This window comes from Phyllostomus hastatus, unplaced genomic scaffold (genome assembly GCF_019186645.2).
Source record: "Phyllostomus hastatus isolate PE091 unplaced genomic scaffold, TTU_PhHast_1.1 phas_contig_86, whole genome shotgun sequence".
Lineage (NCBI taxonomy): Eukaryota > Metazoa > Chordata > Mammalia > Chiroptera > Phyllostomidae > Phyllostomus > Phyllostomus hastatus.
In genome coordinates this window covers 95,932,826-95,950,917 of record NW_025333977.1, presented here as the reverse complement: position 1 = coordinate 95,950,917, position 18,092 = coordinate 95,932,826, and the positions used below count along the sequence as shown (strand labels likewise).

Sequence of the window (18,092 nt, the reverse complement as noted above, 5' to 3'; positions counted from 1 at the left end):
TAATGTCTTTTTATTTCAAGGTGAGTGCCTGGCAGGGAACCTCTACCCAACCTTGTGAGTGAGTGAAAGTGGCTGCTTCTCATCTGATGTCAGCAAATATGTCCTGAGTACCAGTTGTGTACCAGTCACTGCATCACTGAACTTTGTCAAAGAAAGTAGGGATTTGGGGACTTAGCTTTTTGTTCAGGGTAGATTTTACCTGGATAGAAAACCAAGGCTGATCTTTATGGAGCGTGGGTCCTTGGGCTCCCAGAGCCCATCGTCCTCTCCTTTCCCCGCCTGCTTTCCCTGGGGCAGCTGCAGCTGTGCAGTGGCCCCCAGTTCGTGCTGCCTCTACAGTCCAAGCATGCAGCATTTCTAATTCAAATGCCTGGAGAGCCTTTGAAGACTCTGAACAGTCAAAGCCCAGGGATATTTTTGCAATGTGAATAATGATCTAATTTTTCCAAGTCATGGATTTTGACTCTTGTGGGTTGGGTTGGCTCACTGTGTAGGGAGGTGGCAGTTTTGACACTAGGTTGGAACACTGGGGAGTGAGGCCTTTGCTCTTTGTTGGTTCAGTCCCTCCCTAGTCCTTCCTGAGATGGGGACCAGCTAGGAGCAAGCATCTCCTACTTGGGAGGCGGGTTTTGGGGCAGCCATTTCCCAACATAGTAATTGCCGTATCTGCTCGTCATCCTTCAGGTGTCTCCTGTGTCTTACCTGAGGATCTCCATGAGCCCTACTCTGCACACCCAGAACAAGGAGGCTCTGATGGCCCTCCCTTTGGGGATGACTGTGACCTTCACTGTCCACTTCCATGACAACTCTGGAGACATCTTCCATGCTCACAATTCAGTCCTCAACTTTGCAACTAACAGGTAGGTTGTGGGTGATGTACATTTCTCACATGAAGGTGTCTCGTTTGTAACCAGATTTAATATATGGAAGTGACTGATGACAACACAAAGAGGCAAATGCCACTGAAAGAAGAGTTTTGTTACTTTGAGTTTCTCGGAGGGGCATGCTACACTCACAGGGCTACCAGGGGAAGCACCAGGTTTGGTCCGGAGGCAGGAGGAGTGAGGGGAAAGCGTGGCTAGAAGCCTGTGTTTGCTGTATGGCAGGATGATGTTTGGTGGGGACATATCCTGAGGGTCAGAAAGCAAAACATAGATGTTGGAGTGTTTGTAATAAGACTTCAGTGTACCTTCGAAAGCTGGATGACAGGGAGATACAAACAACCCTGGCCATTGCCCTGGCCCTGTAATCTGTGGGTACAAATCATCAATTACGGACTCTACAGGAGTTGGTCAGAGCAAGGTACACCTCCCAATGCTCAGGTGCTCGCTAGTGCCATGTTCAGGCCCTTCTGCATCACATCTCACTCTTCACTGTAGCCCATACGTTGGGGCCCAGAGAGGTCAAGCCATGTGTCCAGGGCCACCCAACCCAGAAGTGGGGTTTTAATACCAGGTCCCACCCAGCTCCAAGTGCAGTTCTTTTTGGATGACTCTCCTGAAATACAACTGCAGCCTCAGGCCTAACGTGAGGTGAGAGGGGGTGGTCTCCAGAGCAAAGAAGATAGCCATAGCATCGGCCTGGGCCTGCTGAAACTCTGAGTCTGCTGGAGAGTTGGTTCTCAAAGTGTGCTCCCCAGACCAAAATCATCAGCATCACTGGGAACCTCTTAGAACTGCACATTCACAGGGCCCAACAATTTGTCTTTTAATAAGGCTCCCACATTACTTTGGGGTTGAGAACCACTGCCCCAGGGGGATGCAGTCCAAGTTCAGAGGAGGAGGAGAGAGAAGCATCAGACCAGGAGGAAGGAGTAGGGCTGGGGGAGTTGTCTAGGCAGTGCTGGCCTAGGAGCACAGAACAGTGTGTCCAAGTGCTGATGACCATTGTAACCTGGCCTTCCCAGGATCCCTGCAACAGATATGGCCCCTCTTACTCAAACAGTCAAGGCCAGATGCTGGGGGCATGTCATGATAGAAGGACCCTGGTTTGCAGTGACACCTGGTTCAAGCCCAGCTCTGCCCTTTATGAAGCCTGTGAACTTGGGCAAGGCAGGTCACCTCTCCAGACCTCTGTTTTCTCGTCTGTCACATGGGGAACATGGCCTAGTCCTCAGAGTCATGAACTGGGACTGTGGTTGTGAGGTCCTCTGGCCAGCTGTGGAGCTCTGTGCACACAGTACTGGCCATCTGTCAGTCAGGGATGTAGGCTTCCCTGGAGGGAATGGGGCTGGGTTGTTACAGCCTGTCAGCTATTTTGCAGAAGTCACACTGGCCCTTTTGTAGTAAGTCTCTCTCAAAGAGACCAGCCAGGGCTCAGGAGTCAGAAAGCATGGTGGAGGGAAGTGATGAAGCTGGGACCCTAACCCTCAGCCTGCCTAGACCAGGCCTTTTCACTGGACAACACTAGCTGGTGTGGATTGAGCTGTTCCTGCATGCCAAGTACTAGTCTCAGCACTTACAACTGCTGATCTGGTTCACTATTCATATCAAGTCTGTGGCAAGGGTTTTTCTTTTTTTTTTTTTAATTTTATTTATTTACTTTTTTCAGAGAGAGGGGAAGGGAGGGAGAAAGAGAGGGAGAGAAATATCAATGTGTGAGAGAAACATCAATTGGTTGCCTTTTGCACACCCCCAACTGGGGACCTAGCCCACAACCAGGCATGTGCCCTGACCAGGAATTGAACTGGCAATCTTGGTTCACAGGCCGGTGCTCAGTGCACACAAGGCAGAGCAACAAGTGTTCATTCTTATACTCATCTTGCAGATGAGGAAGTGTACAGAGACTACTTTGCTTGTTCAGGTCACACCACAAAGGACAGTCTGCCACCCCAGGACATGCTTGTTCCCTATTTGAAAACACTCTGTAGGTCACTTTTCTCTCTGGTCCTCAGCCTCCCCATCTGCAGTATGGGGGTGGCAGTGTGGGCTATCCCTGGCCGAAGGCCATGGGCTCCTCTGGAAGATGAGGTGAGGGCAGGCTTATCAACCTGTGGTGCTTTCTTATTGGGAGCACCTGCTGGGTGGCCATGAGTCTGGGGACATCTGGGGCTGCAGTCAGCAAAAAGTGTTGCCCAGAAGAGGACTCATGCTGCATTTCTCCCTCTGGAGTTGGGGGCTTTTTCCTGATACTTACTGAGAGCACTTATATTCCTCCTGTGCCTAGAGATGAGTTTGTGCAAATCGGGAAGGGCACAACCAACAACACTTGCGTCATCCGCACCATCAGCGTGGGCCTGACACTGCTCAGCGTGTGGGACACAGAACACATGGGCCTTTTTGACTTCGTCCCATTGCCCGTACTACACACCATCTCTCCGGAGCTGTCTGGCACAGTGGTAGTGGGGGACGTCCTCTGTCTGGCCTCTGTTCTGGTCAGTCTGGAAGGTAAGAGAGACACTGGCCAAAGGAACCCTCCCTTGTGAGATATGGGCCCTCAAAAAGATGAGTGGACTCCCAGGGGAAGTACTCAGCTTCCTGTTGTGGGAGATGTACAAATAGAATATTGTTGATGTTCTATAACAGGAGTCAAAAGACTGCCATACTGGACCACATCCAGCCTGCTGCCTATTTTTTGCAAATAAAATTTTGCTAGAACTCAGCCACACTCATTTATTTACTTGTTGTCAGGGGCTTTGCTGAACGTTTTTATCATAAATAGGTGCTATACCTTATCAAATGCTTCTTCTGCATCTATTGATATGATCATGTGATTTTTGTCTTTCCTTTTGTTTATGTGATGTGTTACATTTACTAATTTGTGAATATTGTACCATCCTTGTGTCCCTGGGATGAATCACATTGGTCATGGTGCATGATCTTTTTAATGTATTGCTTGATGTGGTTTGCCAATATTTTGTTGAGACTTTTTAGCATCTATGTTCATCAGTGATTCGGGCTTGTAGTTTTCTTTCTTTCTTGTGTCTTTATCTGGTTTTGGGATTAGGATGATGCTGGCTTCATAAAAAGAGTTTGGGAGTCTTCTCTCTTCTTGGATTTTTTGGAATAGTCTGTGAAGGATAGGGGTTAGCTCTTCCTTAAATGCTTTGTAGAATTCTCCTGTGAAACTGTCTGGTCCAGGGCTTTTGTGTCCTGGGAGTTTTTTTATTAATGCTTCAATTTCATCAGCTGTTATTGTACTGTTCAGACTTTCTGCTTCTTCATTCAGTTTTGGGAGATTATATTTTTCTAGAAATTTGTCCATTTTACCCTGATTTTAAAATTTCTTGGCATATAGTTCTCCATAGTAATTTGTTAAAATCCTTGTATTTCTGTGGTATAAGTTGTAATCTCTCCTCTTTCATTTCTGATTGTGTTCATTTGGGTCCTCTCTCTCTTTTTTTTCTTGATGAGTCTGCTTAAAGGCTTGTCGATTTTGTTTATCTCTTCAAAGAACCAGCATCTGCATTTACTGATCCTTAGAATTGTGCTTTTAGTCCCTATGTTGTTTAATTCTGTTCTGATCTTGGTTATTTCCTTCCATTTGCTCTGGGCTTTGTTTATTGTGGTTCCTCCAGTTCTTGTAGATGTAGGGTTAGGTTGTTTATTTGAAATGTTTCTATCTTTTTAAAGTAGGCCTGTATTGGTATGAACTTCCCTCTTAGAACTGCCTTCACTATGTCCCATAAGTTTTGGACTGTTGTATATTCATGTTCAATTGTTTCTAGAAACTCTTTTATTTTTTCCTTGATCTCATTTTTAACCCATTCATTGTTTAATAGCATGCTATTCAATCTCCATGAGTTTGAGTGTTTTTGAGTTTTTTTCTTGAGTTTGGCTTTTAGTTTCAGGCCCTTATGGTCTGAGAAGATGCCCGATACAATTTCAATTTTCTTGAATTTGTTGAGGCTTGTTTTGTGTCCTGTCATGTGGTCTATCTTTGAAAATGTTCCATGTGCATTTGAAAAGAATGTGTATTTTCCTTCTGTGGGAGGATAGGTTCTACATATATCAGTTAAGTCCATTTGATCTAGGGCATTGTTCAATGCTACAATAGCCTTGTTGATATTTTGTTTGGAAGATCTGTCCATTTTTGATAGTGGGGTATTTCAATCCCCTACTATAATTGTGTTGCTGTCGATATCTTTCCTGAAGTCCTCCAAGATTTTTTTATGTATTTGGGCACTCCTATGTTGGGTGCATATATATTTACAATGTTTCTGTCTTCTTGATGTATTCTTCCCTTGAGTATTATGTAGTATCTGTCTGAGTCTCTTTTTATGGCCCTTCTTTTGAAGCCTGTTTTGTCTGATATGAGTATTGCTACCCCAGCTCTTTTTTTCCTGTCCGTTTGCTTGGAATATTTTTTTCCAATCCTTCACTTTCAGTCTGTGTAGGTCCTTTGCCTGAGGTGGGTGTCTTGTAGACAGCATATCTGTGGGTCACAATTTCTTATCTATTTAGCTACTCTATGTCTTTCAATTGGAGCATTTAATCCATTGATATTTAAGGTTATTATTGACATGTGGGCAACTAATGTGTCGGGCACTGCTGTAGGGAACAGCATGTAAGGTTGGGGCCTGGGAGGGACAACACCCAGGTCATCTCAGAACAGGGAGTGACTGGGAGACAACAAGCAGGGAGGTGTTGGGGATGGGAGTGGCCAGAGGCTCCTTCTTCCCGGGGCTATAGCTCTGTACTAAGCAGGTGTGGTAGAGCTGCAGGTGGTCTGGGGGCTCCAGCCAGGAATGTGAGGGGAGTGGGCCAACCAGGCTGCAGAGGCAGGCAGAGCATAAATTTTGTCCTGAGTGAGATGAGTGAGCTCCCTTGGGGCAGCCATGTGGCGTGTGGGGATGGGAGAGAGAGAAGGCTGGCATGGTCACCAGGTGAGATGGGGTTTGGCAGGTGTGTCAGATGTGGGAAAGATGGGTGACTTTTGGGCTTTCTCTCCCAGGTCTCTCTGGAACCTGGAGCTCCTCGGCCAACAACATCCTTCAGGTAGACCCCAAGACAGGAGTGGCTGTGGCCCAGGATGCTGGATCTGTGACAGTTTACTATGAGGTCACTGGGCATCTGAGGACCTACAAGGAGGTGAGCTTGAGGACATATATGGTTCAATGGCCTGAGAGACATGGCTGAAATTCTTGGGGCAAAACTTTCAATTTATGATACTGAATGATTTCTTTTAAGAAATAAGTCAGAGACATGGCTGAAATTCTTGGGGCAAAACTTTCAACTTATGATACTGAATGATTTCTTTTAAGAAATAAGTGTCAGTGCCTTGCGTGACAATCAGGATCTAGGAGTCATGAGTCTGGGGTCTGCCACCCACTTACCTCTAGGATTGGGACAAGTGCCCTTTTATTTCCAGCCTCTATCTCCCCATGTTCAGATGGTGTGATGATGAGAGGCAATCTCCTAGGGTTGGTTTCAGCTCCCACTCCACTCAAGGTGTGCCTGAAAGGGCAAGAATGTCCCGCATGGGCATTCTTTGGGAGTTGTGGCTGTGGGCAGGCCAGCGCAGTGACTTGGCATCACTGGCAAAGTTAAAACTCCCCCAGCAAGTCAGGTTTTGAGTCTTTCTGGAGGCAAACAAAACTCTCTCTTCTACCTGCAGCCGAGAATGAATCACTGAGCAAATCTGGCTGCATCCCACTGTGTCTCATTCCTAGAGACAGCCTGCTCTTAGTGAATCCAGCAGTATCAGCCAGGAGCTTGCATGTTTGGTGCTGTAGCAATGCAGTTTGCACCAGCACATCGCAGAGAGAGGCACCTTGTGACTAATAAAGCTGTGCTTTCCTGGAATGAGCTCCTAGAGTGGTCAGGGGCAAGGACCTGGGGGGGTTGCTGACAGAGGGAGCATGGCATGGGCAAAGGTGTGCAGGGTTCAAGAGCCCAGTCATGGTGGCTGGAATATAGGGTGTGGGGAAGTGGGGGTTTGTTTGGTGATCAGATCATGAAATGTTTTGATTTGCAGGTAGTTAGTTCCATGGACCAGGCTTCCTGAGTTTAAATCCCAGCTGTACCACCCAGCTTAGAGGCTGGGTAACCTTGGATAATTTACTAAATCTCCCTGTGCCTCAGTTTTCTTACTACAAAACAGGGATGATAGTGCTATGCAGAATATTGGCTTAACATGTTCAAAGCACTTAGAATGATACTCAGCACATAGCAAATGCTCAGTAAGTATTAACTGTACTGTTACTACTCCAGGGTAAAAAGGTGGAAGCTTATGCTAGATGTAGTAGGGGTTCATCAGGGATTTTTTTAATCAAATAGTAATACGAATCAGAGGTATGTTTTGGAACAGTCACCTGATGCCCAGAAGAGTTTAAGAGCCCAAGAGAGGAGGAATAGCTGCAGAGCAAGCAGCCAGGAGACCGAGGGTGGTGGGCCCTCAGCTGGCACCATTAGGTGGGTAGAAAGTAAGGGTGACTTTGGAAGAGATTCAGGAGAAGTCATCAAAGCTTTAGGGCCATTTAGAAGTAGGGGGTGAGGGAGAAGGATGACTCCCCATGGTCTGGCTTGGGTGACGAGGTAGATGTTGGCCCTTTGCTATGAAAAGAAAGCACAGAAAAGGAGGCCAGTTTCAGGGGAAGATGATGAGTGACTTTGGGACATGGTGAGTTTGAGCTCCTCTAGGTGAGGCTGGTGGTAATGCAGCTAGGCAGGTGTGCCTGGAGTTCCAGGACAAAAAGCTGGAGAGAGGTTAGGGGTTTACAGCACAGAGATGGTTCCTGAAGACCTGGGTTCTTGGAAGGCACACCAGAGCAAAAAGGGAGTGGGGTCAAGGCCCTGACCCTCTCCCTGAAGTGTGGAGGAGGAAGGAAGAAGCCGGGAAAGGACGACCATAGGGCAGTCAGGGGAAGGAAAGACTGGAGAATGTGGGAGGTACCAGCACAGGGGTGTGGATGACCACTAGACAACCTGGGCCCTGTCTACCGCTCTGATTGCCATGGTTCTGGGAGTGGTGAGCACTTCTGGGAAAGTGGGACGCTATCCTCATTCTCCAGGAGATCAAGTTCTGGTAGAAATCACATCTGGAGGAGGCAGAAAGTGTTCAGTGCCTGCACAGAGTTGGGCAGGCTGTTTTCCAGCTGAAGAAGGCTGCTCTGGAGCTGGGCCTGCAGGGCAAACAGGATTGGGTTTTGCAGAGGAGGTGAAGGCTTGCATCTGGGATTGTACGATGGGCAAAGGGCATGAGCAGGAGAAATCTGGGAAGACTGGAGTCTGGGGGCCTTCACTGCCAAAGCTGTGTGAGTATGCATTTGGCTGGGTTAATTTATTTTGACTAAATGACAGTAAAATAAAACATATTCTTTTCTCTTTGCTGAAAGGTTAATTAACCCAATTGATGAACATAGAAGTGATGATAACTATCATAGGAGCCAAATCCACAGCCCACCCCAAACCAGTGAATGAATCCAGACCTGCTGTTCAGTTCTTGTTCAGTGGGAGACCACTGGGCTATGGAGTCTGACCAGCCAAGGAGTCTAACCCCTACTCTGCCATGTTCCAGCACATCATTTAGGCTTTGAGCCTCTCAGTTTTGTCAGTTGTGAGATGGGCAATTCCTGTGTCCCAGGCCACAGGTGAAGATAAAAAATGCATAGGCTGGCACACAGCACTCAATAAAGTTCCCTTGGCTTCCTTCCAGATACTGATTGGAGTCCCTCAAAGGATCATAGCTCGTCACATCCACCCTGTCCAGACCAACTTCCAGGATGTCACAACTTCCAAAGTGATGATCACCATGGGAGACAGAAGCTCTAATCTGAGAGGTAGAGAGTGAGCAAGACGCAGGTTGTCCAGGTGGAGGAGGCCTTGCCAGGCTCGGGGAAGTGGGAGGGCAGCTTCTTGTGCCCTTCTAATGGGGTTTTGTATGGTTTTCCTACTCAAACTCATGCCCACTCCAGAGAGAACATTTAACCCCCGCCAGCCTGTTCCTTTTATCTTCTTAGAAATTTGAGTCATACACAAGCAGAAGCCATGAAAGGACTCTTCCTAAAAGAGTGTGGCAGCCAGAAACTGTTTCTGAGCTGTTAATGCGACTTTAGCTTTAGGACAGCAGAGTAAAGAAAGCCGACCAAACACTGTCAATCCCAGAACCTAATGAGTTAACAGGCCTCACTGCCAATGTTGGCGTTGTAATTACCTCTCCCAGGTCATGCCCATGACAGCCCTAGACAGCAGCTGCCAGAAAGAACTATATCAACTCAGGCTTTCTTTTTTTTAATTGAAAGACTACTTAAACTGGTAGGATTAAATACCACTATTTTCATTCTGAGTAAGCAGGCAGCTTTATTTCCTTACGATAACCTGTTTTCCTACCTCAGTGCAAGTGAACAATACTGTGCTGCTACACACAAGATATTCAGTACATCGATGCAGAACTGTTGCCCTCCTCATGTCCAGAAATAAATTGCCCATTTCCCCCCTGCTGACAGGAAGAGACAACATGCTTTATGGGCCTGACTGACCCATCTGCCATGCCCCTGGACACAAGCTCTAGAACAGATGCTGGAAATCTGATCTGAAATTGTCTGGGCTTCAGAATGACCCCCCCGCCCCCATAAAGTTTGTCCTCAGCTTCGATAAACTATGGCACCATCATGAATCTTTTGGCAACCCTGGGGGCCCCATATGGAAGGAATTTGGGGTGCAGGTGCCATTTTGTGTCCTGGCCAGCCTCTATGTGGCCTATCCCTGTTCCTTTGTTTTGGGGCTCTTTAGGCAGGTGTAGAGACCTTGCCAGGCCTTAGTGTGGTGGCCTACAGGCCTGGCCCACACCCATCTCCACCTCTCCCCATCTCTAGGTGAGTGCTCCCTGGCTCAGCTGGAAGTTATCAAGACCCTGCATCCAGAATCCCTCATCAGCTGCCAGGTCCAGTTCAAGCAAAATGTCTTCGATTTCCCAGCACATGACGTGTTCAGTGCAGAACCAGTGTTTGATGCTGTACTAGGTGAGTCTGCAGGGGCTTGAAAGTGGAAACTGACTTTCATGGAGGGTTTGCCTTCAGTGCATTCTACTCACAATGGGTATCTATCCAGAGACATAGTCTGTCTGGAGCCAAGCTTGGGGATTGATCCTGTCACTCTGGCTCTGTGGTTCGTTGTGTCCTCCAGGCGGAGTGGGCATTCCTGTGATGGGTCATGGCCATTTTCAGCAACCACCTACCCCAGCAGAAAGGACATGATTCAGAGTTGGAAACTATGGGCTTGATTACTCTTTTGTTCTTTCCAGCTCCGAGCCTGTGGGTATTGAGACTGCATCCCTCAGTGAAATGGGGTGGGTGGTACCTTACTCTTCCTGCAGGTCTGGGCTCTGAGAAGAGCAAGCCAGAGAGGGATGCAAGGTCCTTTAGTATTAATTAGTCAAGGGCCACACAAGGTACCAATAACTAGAGCTGTGGAACTGAAGGCCTACCTGGTGGGGTACTTGGTTGGCATGGGCATCAAAGAGACCCTACCCAGGCATCTGGTTTTAGATTTAGGGAGCTTTCCAAGGCATCACTCAACAGTGTTTGTTCAGCTCATTTGTCTACTCTGGGTCAGGCATGGCGGACATGAGACACCAAAATAGTCCTAACTCATGCCTTTACAGAACTTCTTAGTGCATCCGGGCCCATAGGCTATACCCTGAATCAGCTATAGCTTGATTTGCAACCCAGTGTTGGGTCATGGAGTCTGCTGTTTACCATTTCCTCAGCCTTGTTCTGAGCCAGGTTGGCTGGACCCATGTTCCTGCCTCAGAGAGCATGAATCCAATGAGGATCTGGTGAACAGAGCATTCTGAGACAGAGAGGGAGAGTGCTGGTATTTAGTGGGCTGGAGACACGGACGAAAGACTTCCCAGGAAGCCCCTGAAGGAGGTGACACCTAACCTGGGCTCTGAGGAATGAGTAGGAGTTCTCCAACAGAATAGCAGGGAAAGACTGGGAAACCAGCAGTGGCAGATCCAAGATGGTGGCTGGCAGGTGGCTGACGAAGGAGCTTGAAGAAATCTGCAGATGTGGAATTAAAAACTTCCAAAACATCCAGGTTGATGACACAACCTTACTGACTTGGCAAGGGCTTGTTGTCCCTGACCGCCCTTATGATAAAGGGACCTTGAGCATTTAAATCAACTTTCTAGCTGAGTGCCCATTTAAACTGCTGAAGGTCACGTTTCAAATGAGTATCTATCAGCCCCAACATCGATGAAAGGGGAAAGATCTGTCTGCCAGTAATTAGGGCTGAAAATGAAACCAGCAACCCAAACCGACCAAGTGATCCAGTCCCTCAGAGCACGGTGAACGACCCCCAGCCCAAGCACCACCTTTGGGCAGACCTAGCTGAAGAATACTCTGGGGACCTTAAGAACTTCTGTAAGAACACTGAAGCATTTACAAAGAAATACAGGGAAAAGCAGCCTGTGGACTAAACTCTGCTGCGCTTGATTCCAGTGAGTGGGGGCAGAGACCCCAGCAATGCATCGACACCTGCAAAGCAGGACTCTGGAACACAGACACATGTGACACATGCCACCGTTAGTGGCATTAATAACTTTCTACACTTTTCTTAATCAAAACTGGTTTAGGTAACCTGTAAAGAAAGGATTAAAAATCTAAGATGTTCTTTTAAAAAAAGAAAGAAAAGCAGGGAGAAGGAATAGCATGAGGGCATGGGTGGGAAAGAGGACAAAGTAGAACACCCTTGTCTCCACAGGTCAGTACCTCTGCTCAGTCATGATGCACAGACTGACGGACAAGCAGCTGAAGCACCTCAGCATGAAGAAGACAGTGCTGCTGGTCACTGCCTCCCTCCTGGGCAGCCACTTCTCTGGAGAACAGGTTGGGGCCGAGGTGCCCTTCAGCCCAGGACTGTACACCGACCAGGCTGAAATCCTTCTGAGCAACCATTACACCAGTTCTGAGGTCAAAGTCTTTGGTGCTGTGGAGATTCTGGAGAACCTGGAGGTAAGTGGCATCGGCATACAAGCCTAGGGCATGAGAAAGGACCAGGAGGCAGTGAAGGCTAGAAAGAATGTGGAAATCCTAGATCACCTCTTTCTAAAATTAAAAACAAAAAAAATTTTAATACTCTTAACCCTTCTCTCCCCATAGCACTCTTATGATTTCTGCTGGTCTTCCCCAAGTAGAAGTTTAAGTATGCAAGGGCAGCACTTAGCACAGGCTCTCTAACAGAGTCGGTGCTCAGTGAACATTTTTTTTAAAGATTTTATTTATTTATTTTTAGAGAGGGGAAAGGGACGGAGAAAGAGAGGGAGAGAAACATCAATGTGCGGTTCCCTCTCTCACACCCCCAACTGGGGACCTGGCCCGCAACCCAGGCATGTGCCCCGACTGGGAATCAAACCAGTGACCCTTTGGTTTGCAGGCTGGCACTCAATCGACTGAGCCACACCAGCCAGGGCTTAGTGAGCATTTAGTAGATTGAGTGAATGGGTTCAGTGCAGGAATGCTGCTGACATGGGGCAGGAAGAAATGCCCTAATCTGTAACCTGTCACTGACTCATGTACAACTGGGAACAAGTCCCCTTTCTCTGTGCCTCATCTGCTGAGTGGTGGGTAAACAATGTCCTGGAGTCCGGCAGGCTGGTAAGAGACCAGGGGAATGTGTGCAGGAGCTATTGGCTTCTCTGCCAGCTCCTTCTTTGGTCTCACGGCTGCAGAGGTGGCTGAGCTGAGAGAAAGGGATGAGTGGGTTGTTGGTAATGGAGGGTCTGCCAGGCCCTGGGATGGGGCTGCTGGTGATCCACCATTAATGGAGCTTCAGGCTACTCTCCTTGAAACTTAGTGTTTGGTGATAGTTCATGTCAGTTTGGCATTTTTAAAAGAGCACTTGATTACAATTCAACGATACTGATTTGACCTTTCCTTAAAAACAGCTCTAGTGTAGACAGTGTGCTCCTTCCTGGATGTAGCAGATGGCATGCTGTCAGTTGAAAGTACGCTGCCATCTTCACCCGCCCAGCATGTGGAGGGCCCTGGGAGGGGTCCTGGCCTCTGGCTCCCAGGCATGGGAGGGAAGCACAGCATGTTCAGCAGCGGCGAGGGCACTTACCTACAGCCCTGATGTCTCTCCCAGGTGAAATCAAGATCCCCAGCCGTGCTGGCCTTTGAGAAGGAAAAGTCTCTGGGGCTGCCCAGTTTTGTCACGTACACAGTCAGCCTCTCAGACCCTGCAGCTGGCAGCCAGGGGCCTCTGTCTACCACTCTGACCTTCTCCAGCCCTTTGACTAGCCAAGCCATCACCATCCCAGTAACCGTGGCCTTCGTGATGGATCGCCGAGGGCCTGGTCCTTGTGAGTCGTGGGCTGGGACACTAGCTGGGCTGGACCTGGGTGTGGAAAGATGGACCGGAGTAGTCATGGGTGTTCATGGAAACCTGGGAGCGTGGGAACTGGAAGAGTCAGAAATGCAGAATGTGCCACAAAGTGAAAATTGCCCATTTCAGCCATCTTGCACACTTTGCTCCCCCTAGTTCATTCTCAACATGGCAGCCATAGGGAGCCTGTTAAAATGTGACTAGATTGCACCTCTTCTATGCTCAGCATTCTGCCATGGCTCCCACCTCCCTTGGGAGATAAAGCCCAAGTCCCTCCAAGGTCCCAAAAGGCCCCCACATGGTCTGCGCTGCTGACTAATTTACGACTCGTTTCCCCCTTGTGCACCTTGCTGCAGCCAGATGGGCCTCCTTCCTGTTTCTGAAACATGTGCAGCCCCCAACTAGAGCTCTTGGTAGCCCCTTGCCCAAAACTCCCATCTCCTTTAAGCTTCCTTCAGATGTTTCCTTCTCCTCGAATCTGAAAATACGAGCCTCAGTCCAAGCATTCTCACCCTTACATTTCTTCTGGAGCACTGCTTCCAATTACCAGCCTGTGCAATAATTAATATCATTAAGGTGTCTGCAGAAATTATGATTTCTGCTGGTCTTCCCCAACTAGAAGTTAAGTATATGAGGATAGCACTTAGCACAGGGCCTCCCTAACATATAGTTAGGGTGCTCAATAATGAATGAATTTATTTATCTTCTCATCATGGATCAGTACCTGTTGTGTGCCAGACCCTGTGCTGAGCAGATGCCTGAGAAGCACTCCCCACAACCTCCCCTGTAATTCCCAATGGAGAGGCATGGATCCACAGCTGCAGAAAGGAAGGAATGGCTCTAGAGATGTGGTTGAGATGGGTGCAGCATACAGAGGGGTAGTTTCACCTCTGCTGGGAGGGGCTGCAGTTGCAACGGGCTGCTTCAGCTGGGTCTGAAAGGATGAGAGGGGGTGGGGGGCAGGGTGGTACAGTCAGAAAGCCTCTGGGGTGATGTACAGGGTATGGGCCTGGGCCAGGGACCTGAAATGCCAGCCTGGGGACTTGGGTTTTTTCCTGAGGGGAGGGAAGTGACCTGGTTGGGAGTGGCCTGAAGGGGTGCGACCAGTGTCAGGAACACTTGAGGACGCCGCTGCCTTCCTGCTGAGCTTAGGACAGCCCAGTGAGGTAGAGGGAGGGGTCCTTGATAAAGGTTGGAGATGAGGCTTTGGCCATGCTGAGGAGGGCCCCAGAGGAAGAGAGGCTTTGATGCAGAAGGTGCTGGGTTCCTTGACACACTCATCCTCACCTCTGAGAGCAGTGGGGTGGCTGTACAGTGCCTTGCCCCTGACTTCCATTTCTGTGGTCCTAACTCTCGATTTGGCTTTTTCAACACTGCTTTTGAGGCAGTATGGCTGACTCCCAAGCAGCCCACACCCTCCATACTCCCCCACATAGGTCTATTCTACCCTCGAGCTGAACTGTAAGGAAACCAAACCTTGCTGAGCAGTGTCAAGCCTTTCCATGAGGTGTCTTCTCCAAGAAAGCAGACTGTCAGGCAGTACAGGGTCAGATCAGGCAGAACAAGTGGAAGGTGACAGAGTTCTGAGGTGACAGCTCCCTGGGACCAGACACTGTCCCTGGCCTCAAGCAGGCCATCTCACGCTCTGACCATGCATGCACATGGACACGAAAGGACTCCATGTGGCATTTAGTAAGTTATATTTCCATTGATCACAGATGGAGCCAGCCTGTTCCAGCATTTCCTGGATTCCTACCAAGTCATGTTCTTCACACTTTTTGCCCTGCTGGCTGGGACTGCTGTCATGATCATAGGTGAGGCAGACTGCATTGTGTCCCTTGGATTGCTTCCCCACCCTAGCTGTTCTTACCAGCCATATATTTGATCTTGCAGCTTACCACATGGTCTGTGCCCCACGAGAGCTCAGCACACCGCCAGCTCTGTCCCACCGAGCTAGTCCTCAGCACAGCCCACACTGTGAGTAGCCACCCTGAGCACAGCCAGGCAGAACTGGGAGGAAGAGGAAGAGCCTTGGGAAGAAGTGGCAGTCGAGGCCCTAAACTGAGGGCAGAGCTGGGAGCTGGTGGGAGGGAACCCCGCAGCTCCAAGGCTGGTCCTGGCCATGGGCAAGGAGAGTTCTCCCAAACTGACCCGTGTGGGGTAGAGGGCCAGTGGCAGGGATCTGCGTGCCTGCAGATGTGCACACTGGACCTGGCTCGAGTCTGCTGGGTGACTGCAGTGGGCTCTGAGCTGGGGCTGGGCTGGCTGACTCAGAGACAAGGGTTCTGGGAGTCCTGATAAAAAAATTAGAATGCCAGGGCTCATCCCTCTTAACAGTCCATTGTCTCTGGTGGCACCAAGGCCCTGGCAACTCTGCTCAATTTCAAGGGGGCACCTCTCTCTGTACGTGGTATTCCCTGAAATAGTATCCAATGTTCACAGCTGTACACAGCAGCCCTATGTCTCCTTATTCCCATTTAAGTGTTCCCTCCTTACCTAAGAAATCCTTGAGCTGATGTCTACTGATTTTGATGGGGCTAGGGGTGGGGGTATGCCTAGGTTTCAAGGAGTCCATGAATTTTTTGAAAGAGGACACAGTTTTGTACAGATGCATTTTGTAGAGCAAGAAGTTCCCACATGCATCCTGGATCCCTAGAATCATAGTCTTTTACCAGGTGCCTCTTAGGCCTGTGAACTCACCCAGTGAAAGGCATGCAGTGTTGAACAGCTCACTTGCTTTGTAACTCGGGTACGTTAACCATCTGTCCTCACAGAGGCACTCACCCTGACCACATCTCCGCTATTCACCCCTCCCTGTGTTTGTTGAATTCACATTGGGGCCTTTGCATGGTCTCCCCAATACTCCAGACCCTCTTGCACACCTTAGAGACTTTGTTCATGCAGCTTTCTCTGCCCAAGAAGCTGTTCCCGGCTAGTTGGATGGCCCCTCCCTGCATGCACCGGTGGACTGGATGCTTCTCAGTCACCCTGGGACTCTCTTTATTTGAGTTCCAGGAGGTTAGGAGTCACGCTCCAGAACTCTATTCATGTCCAGCTTTTGCTCCTTCCCTTTTAGGGCCAGCTCAGCAAGCCCCCAGTAGATTTGTGTGTGGCCCAGAGATGCCTGGGGGCATACTTAGGAAAGCACCTGGTAAACTTCATTCAGAGGAGTCTCTGAGGAATGCCCCTCCCCTTGCACTCTGTTGCTCACTGGTCTCTCTTTTCACCCTAGATTTTGCTGCCTCATCACTGATGCCTTGCAATGCACTGCCTCCTGGTCGAAGAGCTAGTCCTCCCTCAGGGCTGTGGAGCCCTGCCTACACCTCCCACTAGTCGCGGCCCCCTTCAAGGCCCTGACACTCCTGTGGCTGCACAGAGGGGCAGCCTGCGGCGTCCAGCCTGGAGCTAGCCCCTGAGGACTGAGCCTGGCAGGCCCACTCTCACTGAAGCCTCTGTTCTCATACATATTTAGTTAGGCTTTGCTCATTAGCTTATTCTTATCTATCGCAGTTTATTTTACTTCAGTCTTGCAAAGGCTACGACTTTCTGACTCATTCCTTTATGCCTGGTTATCGAGGGTTTGTGATGATGCTTTAGTTTTCCTAGACTCTCTAAAATCACTCCCTTCTCAGGACTCTGAGCAGGCAGAGCTCTGTTTAGAAGTTGACTGTAGAAGATATTACTGCATTGGTCTCAGGGAAAGGACTTTTTAATTACTTTTTCATTTGTGTGGGATGTCTTCCCTGTGGTAACGACTTTTCCCCTAATCCGGCTCCTGCTAGAAAATGAGGAGTGTGAATGGCAAGTGTCCCGCGCCTGCCCCGTCACTGCACAAGAAGCCTCGCGACTGCAGCGGCTGGGCCCCTGAGCCAGCTCAGCCTCACAGAGATGTGAGACACTGCAGGAACTACCAGCCAGGCTGCTTTTCACCCCACTTGGGGCTACTGTGAATAGACTGCTGGCCTTTGGGGTTCTTTGTTTCCTAACCTGTGGAAACATCTCCTGGCTTCAGCCCAACTCTGTGAGGACATCCCAGCTCTCTGTCAACATAGAGACAGTGGAAGCATCATTACGAAAACGTCCTTGTCTGTTCCCTTGGAGAAGCCTCTGTGTCCTGCCCAAGCACAGAGACCTAGTGTTATTTGTCCCTCCTTTTGTACAACAGTTGCACCTCAGCAGATCTGAGCCTCCGTGTTGCTGCAAATGGAAGATGCCTCCCTGCCTTCCAGGCAGCTTCCCAGCAGGTGCCGAGTCCAGCAGGGCCAGTGCAGAGGCTGGGGAGAAGACCAATGGGAAAAGCCTCCCTCCTGCCCAGCTCCTGCTTCTTCAGCAACTGAGGCCTCCAACGGTCTGTCCTGGGCACTGGGGCCAGGCCTAGAGGCACACCCCAGGGCCAGTCACACACAGATGCTGTGTGTGAGGTCTGGTTTGATTCTGAGCTGCAGTGTGAATGCACTTCAGTCCTGTGGGGCTGGTCTGTGTGATTTATTTTGGTAAAGCTGGAGACAGGAAGAATTGTGCCTTGCATATTACTTGAGCTCAAACTGACGTATTTCTACTTGGTTTATTTAATAAAGCTCAATATAATTTCTTAAGAGGAGCATGATCATTGCTGGAATTGCATGAGTCCTGCCGAGAAATTGCCCAGGCCCTGGTGACTGCTTCTCATTATGTGGATTTGGGGAAAAGGTCTGTTTTGCTGCCCTTGATCCGTCTGTACTACATCTCCATCATCGGGCTGACCACTAAGGTTTTCCTCCCACCTCCAAAAGACTAGCCGGTGGCCAGGGCACGAGGCCATGGTGTCTTCCCACAGCTGGCAGC

General features: G+C 49.2%; 1 protein-coding gene and 1 pseudogene across 2 annotated transcripts in view; both read left to right on the top strand.

The window, feature by feature from the left end:
• Positions 1–17,863, top strand: part of NUP210 (nucleoporin 210) — a 115,387-nt gene extending 97,524 nt beyond the window's left edge. For both annotated transcript variants that reach the window (XM_045851397.1, XM_045851396.1), the window contains 10 exons: positions 685–860; positions 3,166–3,386; positions 5,893–6,029; positions 8,596–8,719; positions 9,755–9,901; positions 11,646–11,896; positions 13,029–13,245; positions 14,987–15,082; positions 15,162–15,245; positions 16,501–17,863. In XM_045851397.1, coding sequence (XP_045707353.1) covers positions 685–860; positions 3,166–3,386; positions 5,893–6,029; positions 8,596–8,719; positions 9,755–9,901; positions 11,646–11,896; positions 13,029–13,245; positions 14,987–15,082; positions 15,162–15,245; positions 16,501–16,601 — 1,554 coding nt within the window. In that variant the 3' untranslated portion in view covers positions 16,602–17,863. The remainder of the gene's footprint in view (positions 1–684; positions 861–3,165; positions 3,387–5,892; positions 6,030–8,595; positions 8,720–9,754; positions 9,902–11,645; positions 11,897–13,028; positions 13,246–14,986; positions 15,083–15,161; positions 15,246–16,500) is intronic.
• LOC123827090 lies at positions 10,902–11,361 on the top strand (annotated as a pseudogene).
• Positions 17,864–18,092: the final 229 nt, after the last annotated feature.